Source organism: Hoplias malabaricus, chromosome 2 (assembly GCF_029633855.1).
Source record: "Hoplias malabaricus isolate fHopMal1 chromosome 2, fHopMal1.hap1, whole genome shotgun sequence".
In the NCBI taxonomy this organism is placed as follows: Eukaryota; Metazoa; Chordata; class Actinopteri; order Characiformes; family Erythrinidae; genus Hoplias; species Hoplias malabaricus.
In genome coordinates, this window is record NC_089801.1 from 57,572,790 (window position 1) to 57,586,209 (window position 13,420).

The following is a 13,420-nucleotide window of genomic DNA, read 5'->3' on the forward strand; positions in this document are numbered from 1 at the left end:
CATTTCTGGGAAATAAAATAAACAAATACTCTGCAAAGTGCAAAACAGCAGCATTCAACGGTAGTGATTAAAACAACCACAACTGTCAACAAACATTTAACTGATTTAACATTTTCTTCAACTATTTTTTGGAAGGCAGATTGGCATTCAGGAAAACCAAGTGTCTCAGCTCGGAGGGTTGGAGGGTTGGAGCTTGCTTGTTGTTCTCTGATTGGTTGAATGACAAGCCTTAGAAAAAAATGGCTCGGTCTTAGAAGGGAATCGGCTCTCATCGTTCACTTACAAGAGCCGGCTCTTTGAACCGGTTCGTTCGCGACCGACACATCACTACTGACAAATGAGATTCACGGCCCGACGCTGTTGGGCAGAAGTGTCGTTCGTCCCCACGTGGACGGTGCCGAAGTCCCCACGCCGCAACACCGAGGGAGGTCGCCTGGCAACATCCAGGACACAGCAGCATTACGTTTAGTGCGTGAGACTCTTAAATGTCTGACTATAGAGTCGCGAATAATAAGAACACCGCCTTGTTTAGCTCTCGGTGCAGGCGAGGGCCATGAGCTGAGCACCTCAAACCGGTTGGTAGAGGGGGAGACGACCTCGGCTTCCCACGCCCACGCTGATGCTCCCAACTCGGAGCTGGAGTAAAGGTGGCCGTCCCAGAGAGCCGCCGCGATGAAGGAGCTGGAGTGCCATCGGCCGCGTAGGACGCAGCGCGGGCCTCGTCTTCTCCCGCTGGAGCTCCGTGTGCTTCTCCAGGAGACGCTGAATTCGGCGGCCCAGCTGCTCGAGCTCCGTGCTGAGCCTGAGCTCGTTCCTCCGCGGTCGCCATAATCAGGAGAGTAGAGGAGCGTAGTTATTAATGTGAAAAACAACAATAAAAGTGGTAGTGGTATTAACAGTAAATTTAGAAAAAACGCTAAGTACAACTAACAAGGATAAGTTAGCAAAGTATTAACAGTAAAGGCTTTAAGTAAAAAGCTTAGGCACAGTACTAAACAGCAGCAAGCAAACACAAACTGAGCGTGCAAACTGTCAGCGGTGATAAATCCATCCATCCATTATCTGTAACCGCTTATCCAATTTAGGGTCGCGGGGGGTCCAGAGCCTACCTGGAATCATCGGGCGCAAGGCGGGAATACACCCTGGAGGGGACGCCAGTCCTTCACAGGGCAACACAGACACATTCACACTTTCGAGTCGCCAATCCACCTGCAACGTGTGTTTTTGGACTGTGGAAGGAAACCCACGCGGACACGGGGAGAACACACCAACTCCTCACAGACAGTCACCCGGAGCGGGAATCGAACCCACAACCTCCAGGCCCCTGGAGCTGTGTGACTGCGACACTACCTGCTGTGATAAATCAGACATGATTATCATTGACCCAAAATCTTTCACAAAAACCACTCACAACTTTTGCCTTACTACTGACAACTCTACTCTCTCCTTCCTTTCATATCTGTAATTTCTGCATTATTTTTGATCGCAGCCTTTCCTTTGAACGTCACGTAAGTCAAATACAAAAATAAAAATAAAAAACTGCTTTCTTTCATCTAAAAAACATTTGTCCTTCATTTTCTTTTTCTGCTGCTGAAATCTTGATCCATGCTTTCATCACATCCAGAATTGATTATTGCAATAGCATTCTCTACAGAACATCATCCAAAATCCTCAATAAACTTCAGTATATTCAAAATTCAGCTGCATGTCTTCTCCCTCACTTTAGTTCTCACAAACACATCACACCTGTCCATCACAGAAACTTCACTGGCTTCCTGTTTCAGACCGGATTCTGTTCAAATTTCTTCTATTCACACACAAAACCCTCCACAACCATCCTATCTCACTGACTTGCTACACTATCACAATTCTTCCCGAAAACTTCTCTCTTATGATGCCAATCTCCTGTCCGTACCTCCTAGGACTAAACTCCGCACCTGGTGGGACAGAGCCTTTTCTTTAGCTGCTCCCTGACTTTGGAACTCTCTTCCCAAACACATCTGTGACTGCACTGCCCTGGCTCCTCAAATCTCACCTCTTCAGATCTGCTTTTAATACATGAGTTAATACTCTTTTTCATAGCTTGCTTTTCAGCTTTTGCCTGTTTTATTGTTTGATCTAGTGTTATTTTGTATTTTACTTTTCTTATTTGAACTGTATTTTATAGTCTTTATGTCTTTGTCTTATCCTATGCTCTTTAGATTTCCCTGATTTTTATGTATGTAAAGTGACTTTGAGTATCCTGAAAAGCACTATATAAATAAAATGGATTATTATTATTATTATTGTTATTATTATTATTCTCTTTAACAAACTTTCCTCTGAAAGTGCTCCACTATGGATTAATATGGAGCACTATATGCTAGCCATTTCCAGTGAAAAGGTTACACTCTGTGACAAATGAGGTTAACTGATTAATCAACTATTATAATATAAGGCATGTCTGAAACAGTGGGTTATTTTCAACATTGGGCTTTTTTTGAATTTATTTATGCATCAGTTTTGCTTGGTTTCAGAATCTGGGATCTAAAATTATGTTTAGAAATGTCATGAAATATCAAAAGTACAAGCAATAATGAATGACTTTAGTTCAGATCATTTTGCTTGTATTTTTGCCTGTAAGTTGGTGCCAGGACGTTAGGAGGAGACTGTCTCTGTACTGAACATTGAACTGTGAAACATTTACTTATGAGACTTTATCTTTTCAGATTACTTCCGGCTAATGATAGGAATAAAGCGTTCCACATGCACAGTCCAGAAGTGAGGAGACCAAGATCAGAAAACTATTACACACTGCCACTAGCTCTGCTTGTGAAAGTAAGGACATTTACTGTGTTTTTATGATGTTCTTGTTGGTCTTGCTGTAATAACACCTCTGGGATATCATTAGTTTCTCCTGTAAACCAGGGCTACTTTATTAATATGCTCTTTGTTTTTATTGAATATCTTTGTTAGTAACTACAGTAGTTTACTTTACTGATGGCTTCTGACATTTATTTCCAGCTTTTTATACACACTCCTCTTCTGAATTTCATAGAAAATTTACTTTGAATTCAACACCTTAGAGACACACATCGCTTCATCTCAGTGGTCATTTGTTGTGTAATCCTCTATGGGATGGAGTTGTGTGCACATATAATAGTGTACTTTTGATGATTTTAATGAGAAATTTGAAATTCCTCTATGATTCAGTGTGTGAGCTGTAAACAGTGATTGAGGGAGTGTAGGTGTGAAGTGGTTGATTGGAGAGAAATGTGGATTTATTTCCAGTGAGAGTAAACTGAACCCTGTTATTCCCTCTCCATCACCACCAGTGACGTCCACCCAGCTCTAAAGAGCTTTATGTGGAATGATGTTGATGATGGTGATGACGATGATGGAGAAAAGTATTCATCTCTAATTTCTTTGGGGACTACATTGTTGTACCAGTATCTTTACCAGTATGAATGTATGTTTAGACCGACGCCTTTTTCAAATAACCATAAAACTGACTCAGGGAGGATGCGGCACATTTATAACAATGTTCTCAGGGGGAAGTCTGGTTCTATTCATCCCCTGTCAAATCTTCAGACTGGGAATTTCTCTAGACTGGAGTCTTCCTTTATTTAATAATACAGAGACTTTAACAATCAAATGAATTCTCTCTTTGATTCACCCTGCTAATCCTGAGATACTGGTGTTTATTGGATCTAATGAAAGTATGTATGCTTTATAAGTGTACAATCTTTTTAATGTTTTTTTTGTTTGTTTGTTTTGTCCACTGATTATGTCTATTTTCCACTGACACCTAGAGGCCTGTATACATCAGAGACATGGCTGCTCTAATGTGAGGAATATACTCTCTGGAACATAAACTGGTTCAGTTGGAGATGATGAAACAAACTAGTTCATTTCATTTGAGCTGCGCTTTATCTAAAAAGTATGTGGTAAGATAAGTGATGACTTTTATGAACATTGTTTGCTGTTTCTTGTGGTAGAAATGACTGACTGCATTTTTTTAATCTGTAGTTGTTAACTGAGACTCTGTGTCTAGATCTGGAGCATCAACAGGCAAATCCACAGGTTTTCATAGGCCAAAACAGGCTGAACCTGTCAGTTCTGAATAAACACTAGTATCTCAACATTAGAAAATACATGGTTCAAGAGGAAACATGAAATTTTATTAACTATTTAATTAATTTGATGGAATGTACTCTAAGTCTTTACTTCTGTTGGAGTACGTAAGTAAAAACATAAATGTCCCTTTTTTCATCTGATTCATTCTTTCATTCATATTTTTTCTCTAATTTCTATGGCTTATGTTTAATTTCACTGATTCTTTTTCCATTCTTCATTCACTTTGTCATCCATTTGTTTGTATACTGCATCTGTTTTAACTTATTGTCTTTTTTTTCTCCTGTTTCTATTGTTCTCTTTGCCTTTCCTTTGTTGTCCTGTGCACTTTCTCTCTCTCTCTCTCTCTCTCTCTCTCTCTCTCTCTCTCTCTCTCTCTCTTTTTCATGTTATTTTTTGTAATTGGTGGCACCACTGATCCACAAAGAGAAGAACAGGGTGGCCCACATTTCAGTTCCTGTGCTGAGAGCTGCTGGACGTTTGTCTGAGCACTGCTCACTCACTCAGGACTGAAGGAGTTTAAATAGCTCAGACTTTGCCCAGACATTTTTTTGGTGAAGGCAATTATCTTTTTCAGGTTCAGGATCTCACGTGAGCAGTTCCTGTCTTTCTAGTTACATCATGAAAAGATGACTCATTTTTCCACCTGAAGTGTGCCTGATCAAACTTGTTCTCAATTCAAATATCACCATGACACTGACTTCATATCAGCACACGTCTGCTCTCACAGCCCAGCTCTGGTTATGATCATCCTGATGGAAATGGATCTACTTGGAACGGTCAATAAAAGACACTAGAAAAGGTAAAATAAATTTCAATCCAATTCACATTGTGTAGAATGTTTTATGAGGCAACATAAACATGCAGTATTTTACACATATATCTGATCAGTTAATTATAGATATAATAAAATGGATAATAAAATAAATGGATAATTAAATGGGTCTAATGGATAAAGTCCATATCATGCTTTGTGTGTGTGTTAAAGCCATTATATTTGTACAATCGTGTTTGACCTGTGGTTCTATGCATATCCTTTCAGGTCTGGGTTGTTTATCAAATGCCATTCTGTAGTTCTTTAATGAACCAATTTATACTCCATACAGTGGGTCTCTTAGGGAAAGCCACATTTTAAATACTTTTCTTTTATCCATAAATTTGCTGAATTCTCTCCACAATTATAGTAATTAATTCCCTTCTTGTGACCTTTGCATAAGCCGCTGTGATTTCATGTATTTGAAAAAAAAAAAGTTTTTCCCTTTTACCAACAACTAAAACTGGACACCTCTTTCTGACAGCTTCTGTTGTACACAGCTTCCTGATTGCTGTGTAGCTTTTGGCTTTTTCTTGTATGATACAGTAATGTAAATATTGTGGTATTCCGTAACGTAATAGAAATATAATTAAATGATTTTTAATCTTTAAATGTATTGGTGCCGTAGGAATGACCTTCCCCTAAATATTAATTCAATTTAGCAACACAAGGATTTCATGCAGGTAGCTGTCAGAATTGGATTTATTTATACTGGATTTACGACGCTTTGTACAGAAAATTACATTTTGTTAATTCCTTTATTTTGAGTGAAAAAGTATGGAGGCCGCCCCACTGCTGCTGCTGGAGATACTGGGAGATCTGATAGAGGAGGACCTGCAGACATTTCAGTGGCACCTGACCACAAGGAGTGACCTGAACAATTTTCAACCCCTTCCTAAGTGTGAGCTGGACAAGGCCAGTCGAGAGGTCACCGTGGATAAGATGGTGTGTAAATATAGCTATTCCGGATCTGTGGAGATTGCACTGAAAATTCTTATGAAGATCAACCAGAACCAACTTGCTGAAGAGCTGAAGACCAAGTTTGCACAGGGTAGAGTAGAAAACAAGTCTTCATTTTAAAATGCTTTGAGATGGGTTTAATTGGTGTACATCTATATACCGGTACATTAAGACCACTCACAGAAAAACAGTGATCTTGTTACTGATCTTGGAGTGAATGCTGATGTGGTGCATTCCAGAAAACAGTATTCTGTGAATAGTGCCCTGTGTCCACTGATGAAGGACTAAAGGATGACCAACACATCTACAACATAGATGTAGATGTATCTAATAGACTGAACAGTGGGTGGACAGAGTTTTGAAAAATTTCAGCATCACTGTAGTGTCTGATCCTTTCATACCTCATTCTGACCTATTGTCCATCTCTACCTCTGTTTCAGCCTCAGCATCCTCCAGCTCCAGCAGAACTGCCCAGCTGTCTGCCACCTCTAATGCTGTCACTGAAGGTAAAGTACAGGATAGGAGTGTAAGGTTCATGCCAATGCTTCAGCAACTCCGTAGTACACACTGACTGAGAGAGCTTGCTTTCATCACTGCTACTTGAACCTGAACCATCTAACAGCCTGCTCTTGCCCCTGTTGTCCATCCTGAGCCCTGACGGGGAGATTCTGCTTTCACCTCCATGATTGGCTCTACACACTGTGTGACTGTCTCCTCTCACTGCAGCTGTTTGCCAGAATCCAAAAATGTCTGTGGAAGCATGTCATTATCTGTGTATGACAAAGCTCGGATCTGTTTACCTGTATCTGATTTATTGTTCTAACTTTCTCTACCAACAGAATTATTCCAGTCAATAAAGGCAAGATTGAAAAGCAGTTTTATGACAAGGTTTATGAAGCTGTATCAAGGGACAGACCTGGAAGGTGACCATGTGTTCTTGAACGACATCTTCACTGAACTTTATGTGATTAAAGGCTGCACAGGAGGGGTGTGCAATGAGCATGAGATCAGACAGGTAGAGGCCTTTCATCCCAGAGTGGAAGAAACTCCAATCCAGTTCAGTGATATTTTCAAAGTCCAAACAGGTGATATTACAAAAGGCACAAAAGTCTTAACAGTTGGAATTGCTGGAGTTGGGAAGACGGTCTCCGTGCACAAGTTTGTTCTTGACTGGGCTGAAGGAAAGTCAAACCAGGACATAGATCTCATTTTGTTCCTTCCATTTCGGGAGCTGAACCTGATCAAAGATCAACATCACACTCTAAGGAAACTAATTCTTTACTTCCATCCAGAACTTTGTGACCTTAATGAGTCTGAGATGTTTAGTGATAAGCGCAGGATAGTGTTCATTTTTGATGGTCTGGATGAAAGCAGAATTCCACTTAATTTTAATGAGAAAAAAATAACTAGCCTCTCAGAAGAGACTACAGCCGAGAAGTTGATATCGAATCTTATCAAAGGAAATCTGCTCTCCTCTGCTCTACTCTGGGTAACGTCTCGACCCGCAGCAGTCAACCAGATCCCTCGTAAGTACTTTGAACCAATCACGGAAATACGTGGCTTCACAAACCAGCAGAAGGAGGAGTATTTCAGGAAGAGGATCATGGATCCAGAAAAAGCCAGTAGAATCTATTCACACATCAAGTCATCAAGGAGCCTCCACATTCTCTGCTACATACCTGTCTTCTCCTGGATTGCTGCCTCAGTTCTCCTGCAAATGCTGAGGGATGGCAAAATGGTGGAGAATGGCCCTACAACTTTGACAGAAATGTACATACGGTTCCTGCTCTTCCAGACAACACAGATGACTGAAAAATATAAAGGAAAGACAGACAAACGGCAGCCTCCCACGTATGGGATAAATGGAATGGGAACACAAGACATCCTGAAGCTTGCAAAGTTGGCATTTCTCCAGCTGGAAAAGGGACAACTCATATTCTATGATAGTGACCTGAAAGACTGCGACATTGATGTGGATCAAGCTTTGGTATACTCAGGCATTTGTACACAGATCTTCAGGAAGGACGAGAAGGTCTTCAGTTTTGTACATTTGAGTTTTCAGGAGTTTCTTGCCGCCTTACATGTATTCCTCACATTTAGTCCACAGTGGAATCCTTTCCTTCAGTCTTTTTTGGATAAAATAAAATGTAAACTAATGCATAGTCTCTGTAACCTTCACAAGACAGCAGTTAATAAAGCCTTGCTGAGTGAGAATGGACAAATGGATCTTGTCCTCCGTTTCCTCTTGGGTCTTTCGCTTCATGAAAACCAGAGACTCCTCAAGAGTCTACAGCCTCAACAGCAGATCAGAGAACACAATCTGAAGGACACAATTGACTACATTAAAAAGAAAATCCATGAGTCAAAGTCATCGGAAAGATGCACCAATCTCTTCTTCTGCCTGACTGAACTCAAGGATGACTCCCTGATGGCGACAGTCCAGAACTACCTGAGCTCAGAAGACATTTCCACAAAGGTGCTTTCATCTGCCCAATGGTCGGCTCTGGTGTTTGTATTGCAAATGTCAGAGGAAATCCAGGAGAAGTTTGAACTGAAGAAATTCAGAGGTTCGGATGTAGGACTGATTAAGTTGCTGGATGTGGTGAAACACACAAGACGAGCTTTGTAAGTTCTGCCTTCACTTAGCATTCTTTCAACGGCAAACACAATCTACATACATACATCTTCTTTTCCGCTTTTCCATTTCAGGGTCGTGCAAACACAATATTTAATGCCAAAATTTTTATATTTTTTTCCATAAGACTAAAAATACTTGATGTCCCTTCATATGCTGTAGTGTAATCACAATATTATGGACCTGGGATTAAAAAATCCTTGCCTTTAGCTCCCAAGTTCAAAACATTTTGGCAGGATTCCCAATGTCCCTCTTTCCCATCACTCATTCGGATGGCAAATAACTTGGGTGTTTGTTAGTTGATGTAATGGAACTTAATGTTCTCCTTCAAGCACTTTGAGCCCAAATGATGTTTCACTGGTGTCAACAGAAAAAGATTCACATATTATGTGATTGGGAGACCAAACTAACAAGTGGAATTGTAGAAAAAATGTACTACTGATCAATCAGGAGTATCTCCTGAAAAATTCTGCAAGAAAGTGCTTGAAATTTCTTCAGTTGTCTTTGATGTTACATTAAAGACAAATATTTTCCTTTTGTCTTATATAAGGTTGGATCACTGTAAACTGAGTGTGGAAAGCTGCAGGATGTTGGCCACAGTCCTCAGCTCTGATATGTCGCCCATGAGGGAGCTGGACCTGAGCAACAATGACATACAAGATTCAGGAACCAAGCAGATTTCAGTCGGACTGAAAGATCCTTGCTGTAAATTGGAGATTCTCAGGTTTGTGTTTCTTTTAAATACGCTGCTCTCTACTGACATTACAATTACAACACACAATTAACTCAGTAGAAAAACAGACTGAATCTTAGCATCACTTCACAAGCTGCACTTTTCCATTAAAGAGGTTAAACCGTAATATTTAATTAATATTTCTTACATTTTACAATGACACATCGCCTTCATATATTACGGAATACCTGATGCACTGTGGTCAGAATTCTTAAGATCATCATATTATTGCTAGGATTAATCCTAATGTATTACAATGCATGTCTTTGCTCTGTGACATCACTTCAAAGGCTTTGTTGCTGTAATCTCACTGAGGCGTCCTGTGAAGACCTAGCATCAGTTCTCGGCTCAGATTCTTCAACCTTGGTAGAGCTGGACCTGAGTTATAATGAACTGGGGGATAAAGGAGTGAAGTATCTTTCTGCGGTGCTGGAGAAACCACACTGCACACTGGAGATAATGAGGTTAACTGCTTTTTGACAGTTGTGGTGAATATTTATATAAAATGTAGAAAGAGGACAAGATTAATATGTTGCCTGAGACACTGATAGAGGAAAGTGAAATAATGATGGGGTGTATGGAGTCTTGCAGTTTATAATATCCTGCTGAGGGTTTGAAAACATACATGAATAATTCTTGATTCTCATGAGAGCTTTTGCTCTTTCTTCCTGTATATAGACTGTGTCTTTGTATGGTCACAGAAGAAGGCTGTTCTGCTCTGGCGTCAGCTCTGAAATCAAACCCCTCTCACCTGAGAGAGCTGGATCTGAGCTATAATCATCCAGGAGAGTCAGCAGAAAGGAAACTCTTGGATCTACAGGAGGATCCACACATCAGGCTGGAAAAGATCAGGTCATTAAAGAAGGCTTGAAGAGAAATTACTAGTTTTTTTTACTTTCAGAACAAGTATCATATCCATAAAACAGCATTGCTAACTGAAGAAGAAATAGGGAAAGTACAAATAAGATTTATTTTATAGATTTAGCTGTTTAATGGCAAATTATCTACGTAAAATAGCTCTTTATATTCTGTTGCACAGATAATATTTATTAGCTAAATTTAGCATTTATTAGTTTGTAAAGGCTTAACCAGTATCTGGAATCACTAGGTGCAAGGCAGGAACACACATTTCTCAGGCAATCATGCACACACACTCACACTTATGGGCACTTTTGAATACATTTTGAGGTGTATTTTTTGGATAGAAGGTGAAAACAAGAGCTCCCAGAGAAGCCCACACAAACACAAGGCGGGATTCAAACCCTTAAGCACAGGACCCTGGGGCTGTGTGACAGTGACATTAGGTTCTACACCACCATGACACCCCTAAATGTAACATATTGGGAAGAAAAATAATGAAACTTTTTTTAAACCCAGCAGATGATACAACATTTGCTTTAATGGCAATTTATCATAAACAAAACATGTAATATGACCAGAAGTGTCCAGTTCTTTTGCCTGGATTATATGTGCTGCTTAAAAACTTACTCTAATTGCTCATGTGTTTGATGTTGTTTATGATAATCTTTCAGAGTGGACCATGGAGGGAAGTTCCGAGTTTCAGCAGGTCCTAGAAAATGTATGTATACCAGAACCCAATACACACTGAAATAACACACACAGCAAAGCAGTTAGCCATTTTTCTCTGATGATTCATGTAGTTATTCATTTTATAAAATGTGTTATGGTGACACCTAGTGGCAGAGTTTCTGTTATTTATTAATAATTTAAATGTTGCCCCCCTGTGGACAATCTACTCAGTGAAGCATAAACTATTTCATTCAGGGACACAAAGAAAGTTGATTCTTCATCTGCATGATTTAATGTGTGAGATGTAACAAAATTCCAAAACAAATAAAATAAACAGAACCAACTATCATACTTATTTAATTAAAAAAAACAATACCTTCATTATCTCCCTACTATAAAAACAGAAGAAACTGTATCAAAACAACAAAAACTCACCCCCTACTTATAAAGGTAGTTATTTACATTTCTTCTTTGGGACCTATACACAAGTGAGAGCTAAAACACAAGAACTGATGACACAGACACGACTACTGGAACAGCCTCCTCTAATGCTGTCAACTCACCACCTGTTATAGTTGGAGCGTCACTTACTACAGCCAATCAGATTATACCAGGCTCTGGGAAGAAGATTAGGGCAGAACATACAAGGGTCATAGCATTGTAAATATTCTTAGCTAATATTTGGTGGTAAAAATGACTGATTATTTTCCATGGCTCTGTTTAAAGACACTGTCTTTACAGAAGAACACTTGAATTTTGTGTGTTGGGAAACATTGTATTTTTTAATTTTTTGTGCAGACGCTTGTGATCTCAAACTGGATGTGAACACGGCTCACAGGAATATTGTCCTGTCTGAGAACGGCAGTACTGCGCAACGTGTCAGGGATGTTCAGGTCTATCCGGAGTGTCCAGATCGGTTTGAGGGTCGTCACGCTCAGGTTCTGTGTGAGGAGAGGCTGGACGGACGCTGCTACTGGGAGGTGGAGTGGGAAGAGTGGGCTGAAATTGCAGTTACCTACAGAGGCATTGGGAAAAAAGAGAAAAACAAGGATGACTCCTGTGGCTTTGGGAACAATGGGAAGTCCTGGAGCCTCAACTGCTCCAAATACGGCTACTCCATCAACCACAATAAACAGGGACATGAAATACGTGGCCCCATCTCTAAGAGAGTAGGAGTTTATCTAGACTGGACACTCGGTTCCTTGTCTTTCTACAGCGTTTATGGTCGAAACAAGTTCAATCACATTCACACATTCAAGACCACGTTCACTGAGCCTCTCTATGTGGGATTTGGGGTCTATAACTATAACGCTGAGGGGGATTATGTCTCCTCAGTGTCACTTTGCAGGATAGAGGACAAAAAGTCAGTGCCAAGTGTATGACAGAGGGGTTCAAACACTCTTAACCAATGCGTTCTGTAGTGGAACTGTTCTCTGGAATGACAGACCTCCATCGAATGCTACTGTGAGAAGTAGTGATCAAACACTAACCGTCCAACGTTAGCACCTGACCTCAATAACACTATCAAATACTCAATAATACTAACAGCAGTTGCTCAATATCTATTTATAAGTCTTCCAATAGAGACTGTTACTGCAGTAAAAAATAAACACTCCTGATTAACACTGTTCAATTCAGAATGTGTCTACAGATTTTGGCCCTGCTGTGCAATCTTCATTCATTGTCTTTAACCCTTATCCAGTTGCGGTGTGTCCAGAGCCTACCCGGAATCACCCATGGAGGGTGGGACTCACACTCACAGACACTAAGTCGCCAATCCACATACCAATGTGTGTTTTTGGAGCGTGGGAGGAAATCAGAGCACCTGGAGGATACCCACATGGACACAGGGAGAACACACCACACTCCTCACAGACAGTCACCCGCAGTGGGACTCAAACCCACAACCTCCAGCAGCTTCAAAACACAGGAGCTCTAAATCCAAATGCTCCACCATGTTGCCCTGTGTGCAATCTTGAATACAACAAACAACCTCTACAGGCTCCTCCTATAAAAGTCCCAGACAACGAGCATATAGCGGTCCATTGGCATAAAATGCCTGGCACACCACTGACTGTAGACCACTGCTGGTCCACCATTGGACCACTCAGATTACTGTCCTGTACAGGATATGACTAAATTTTAAATTTAAATTTAACAGATTTTAAATTCACAGAGACTTTTATTCTGGAAAACAAACTAATATATATATTGCCAACAATTATGAGAGATATTATAATGAGTATAAGCCTGAGATAAAATGATTATGCTAAAAATGTTGACACTGTGCTGGATTAAAATTATTTACTAATCTTATTTATAAAGAATAATAAAAGAAACTAATGAAGGAAACAAAATGTAAATTGGACTGTGAATGGAAAAGTGCTAAAATGTGGCATTTTGTCAAAGAATCTGTTTAATTACCAGCGGTCTGCCCAGAAAGCACTGTACAAAACACTAGTGGACCTCCAACTTTGCCCTCAGTGGGCCTAGAGTGGTCCACCGTCTCCTTGCTGTCAGGGGTGTTCTTCCATAGCTGCGGTTGCTAGGTTGGGCAAGCCACAAATTTAAAAAAAAAAAATAAATAAATCTCACATTATATGTCAGTGTCTAAGGATATCCGTGGAAAATAGAT

At 40.1% G+C, this 13,420-nt stretch overlaps 1 protein-coding gene across 6 annotated transcripts; it reads left to right on the forward strand.

Annotated features, from left to right (window-relative positions):
- Positions 1-309: 309 nt before the first annotated feature.
- Positions 310-12,658, forward strand: LOC136686579 (NACHT, LRR and PYD domains-containing protein 3). Of its 6 annotated transcripts, none has more exons than XM_066660461.1 (11): positions 310-2,062; positions 2,709-2,817; positions 4,691-4,915; positions 5,696-5,978; positions 6,328-6,393; positions 6,727-8,512; positions 9,073-9,246; positions 9,546-9,719; positions 9,934-10,107; positions 10,788-10,834; positions 11,584-12,658. In XM_066660461.1, exons 4-11 carry the CDS (start codon positions 5,705-5,707, stop codon positions 12,165-12,167), a joined length of 3,279 nt encoding a protein of 1,092 aa, XP_066516558.1. In that variant the 5' UTR covers positions 310-2,062; positions 2,709-2,817; positions 4,691-4,915; positions 5,696-5,704; the 3' UTR covers positions 12,168-12,658. The 6 variants fall into 6 exon arrangements, with proteins under 6 accessions (XP_066516558.1, XP_066516559.1, XP_066516563.1 ...); XM_066660462.1 differs by having other exon boundaries at positions 310-468; XM_066660466.1 differs by lacking the exon at positions 310-2,062 and having other exon boundaries at positions 2,280-2,817; positions 5,704-5,978.
- The last annotated feature ends 762 nt before the right edge of the window (positions 12,659-13,420 follow it).

Coding starts and splice junctions, on each gene's coding strand:
- LOC136686579 (XM_066660461.1), top strand. CDS start 5,705: ATGGAGGCCGCCCCACTGCTGCTGCTGGAGATACTGGGAGATCTGATA. Junction 5,979..6,327: donor GAAGACCAAGTTTGCACAGG/GTAGAGTAGAAA, acceptor CCTCTGTTTCAG/CCTCAGCATCCTCCAGCTCC. Junction 9,720..9,933: donor TGCACACTGGAGATAATGAG/GTTAACTGCTTT, acceptor TCCTGTATATAG/ACTGTGTCTTTGTATGGTCA.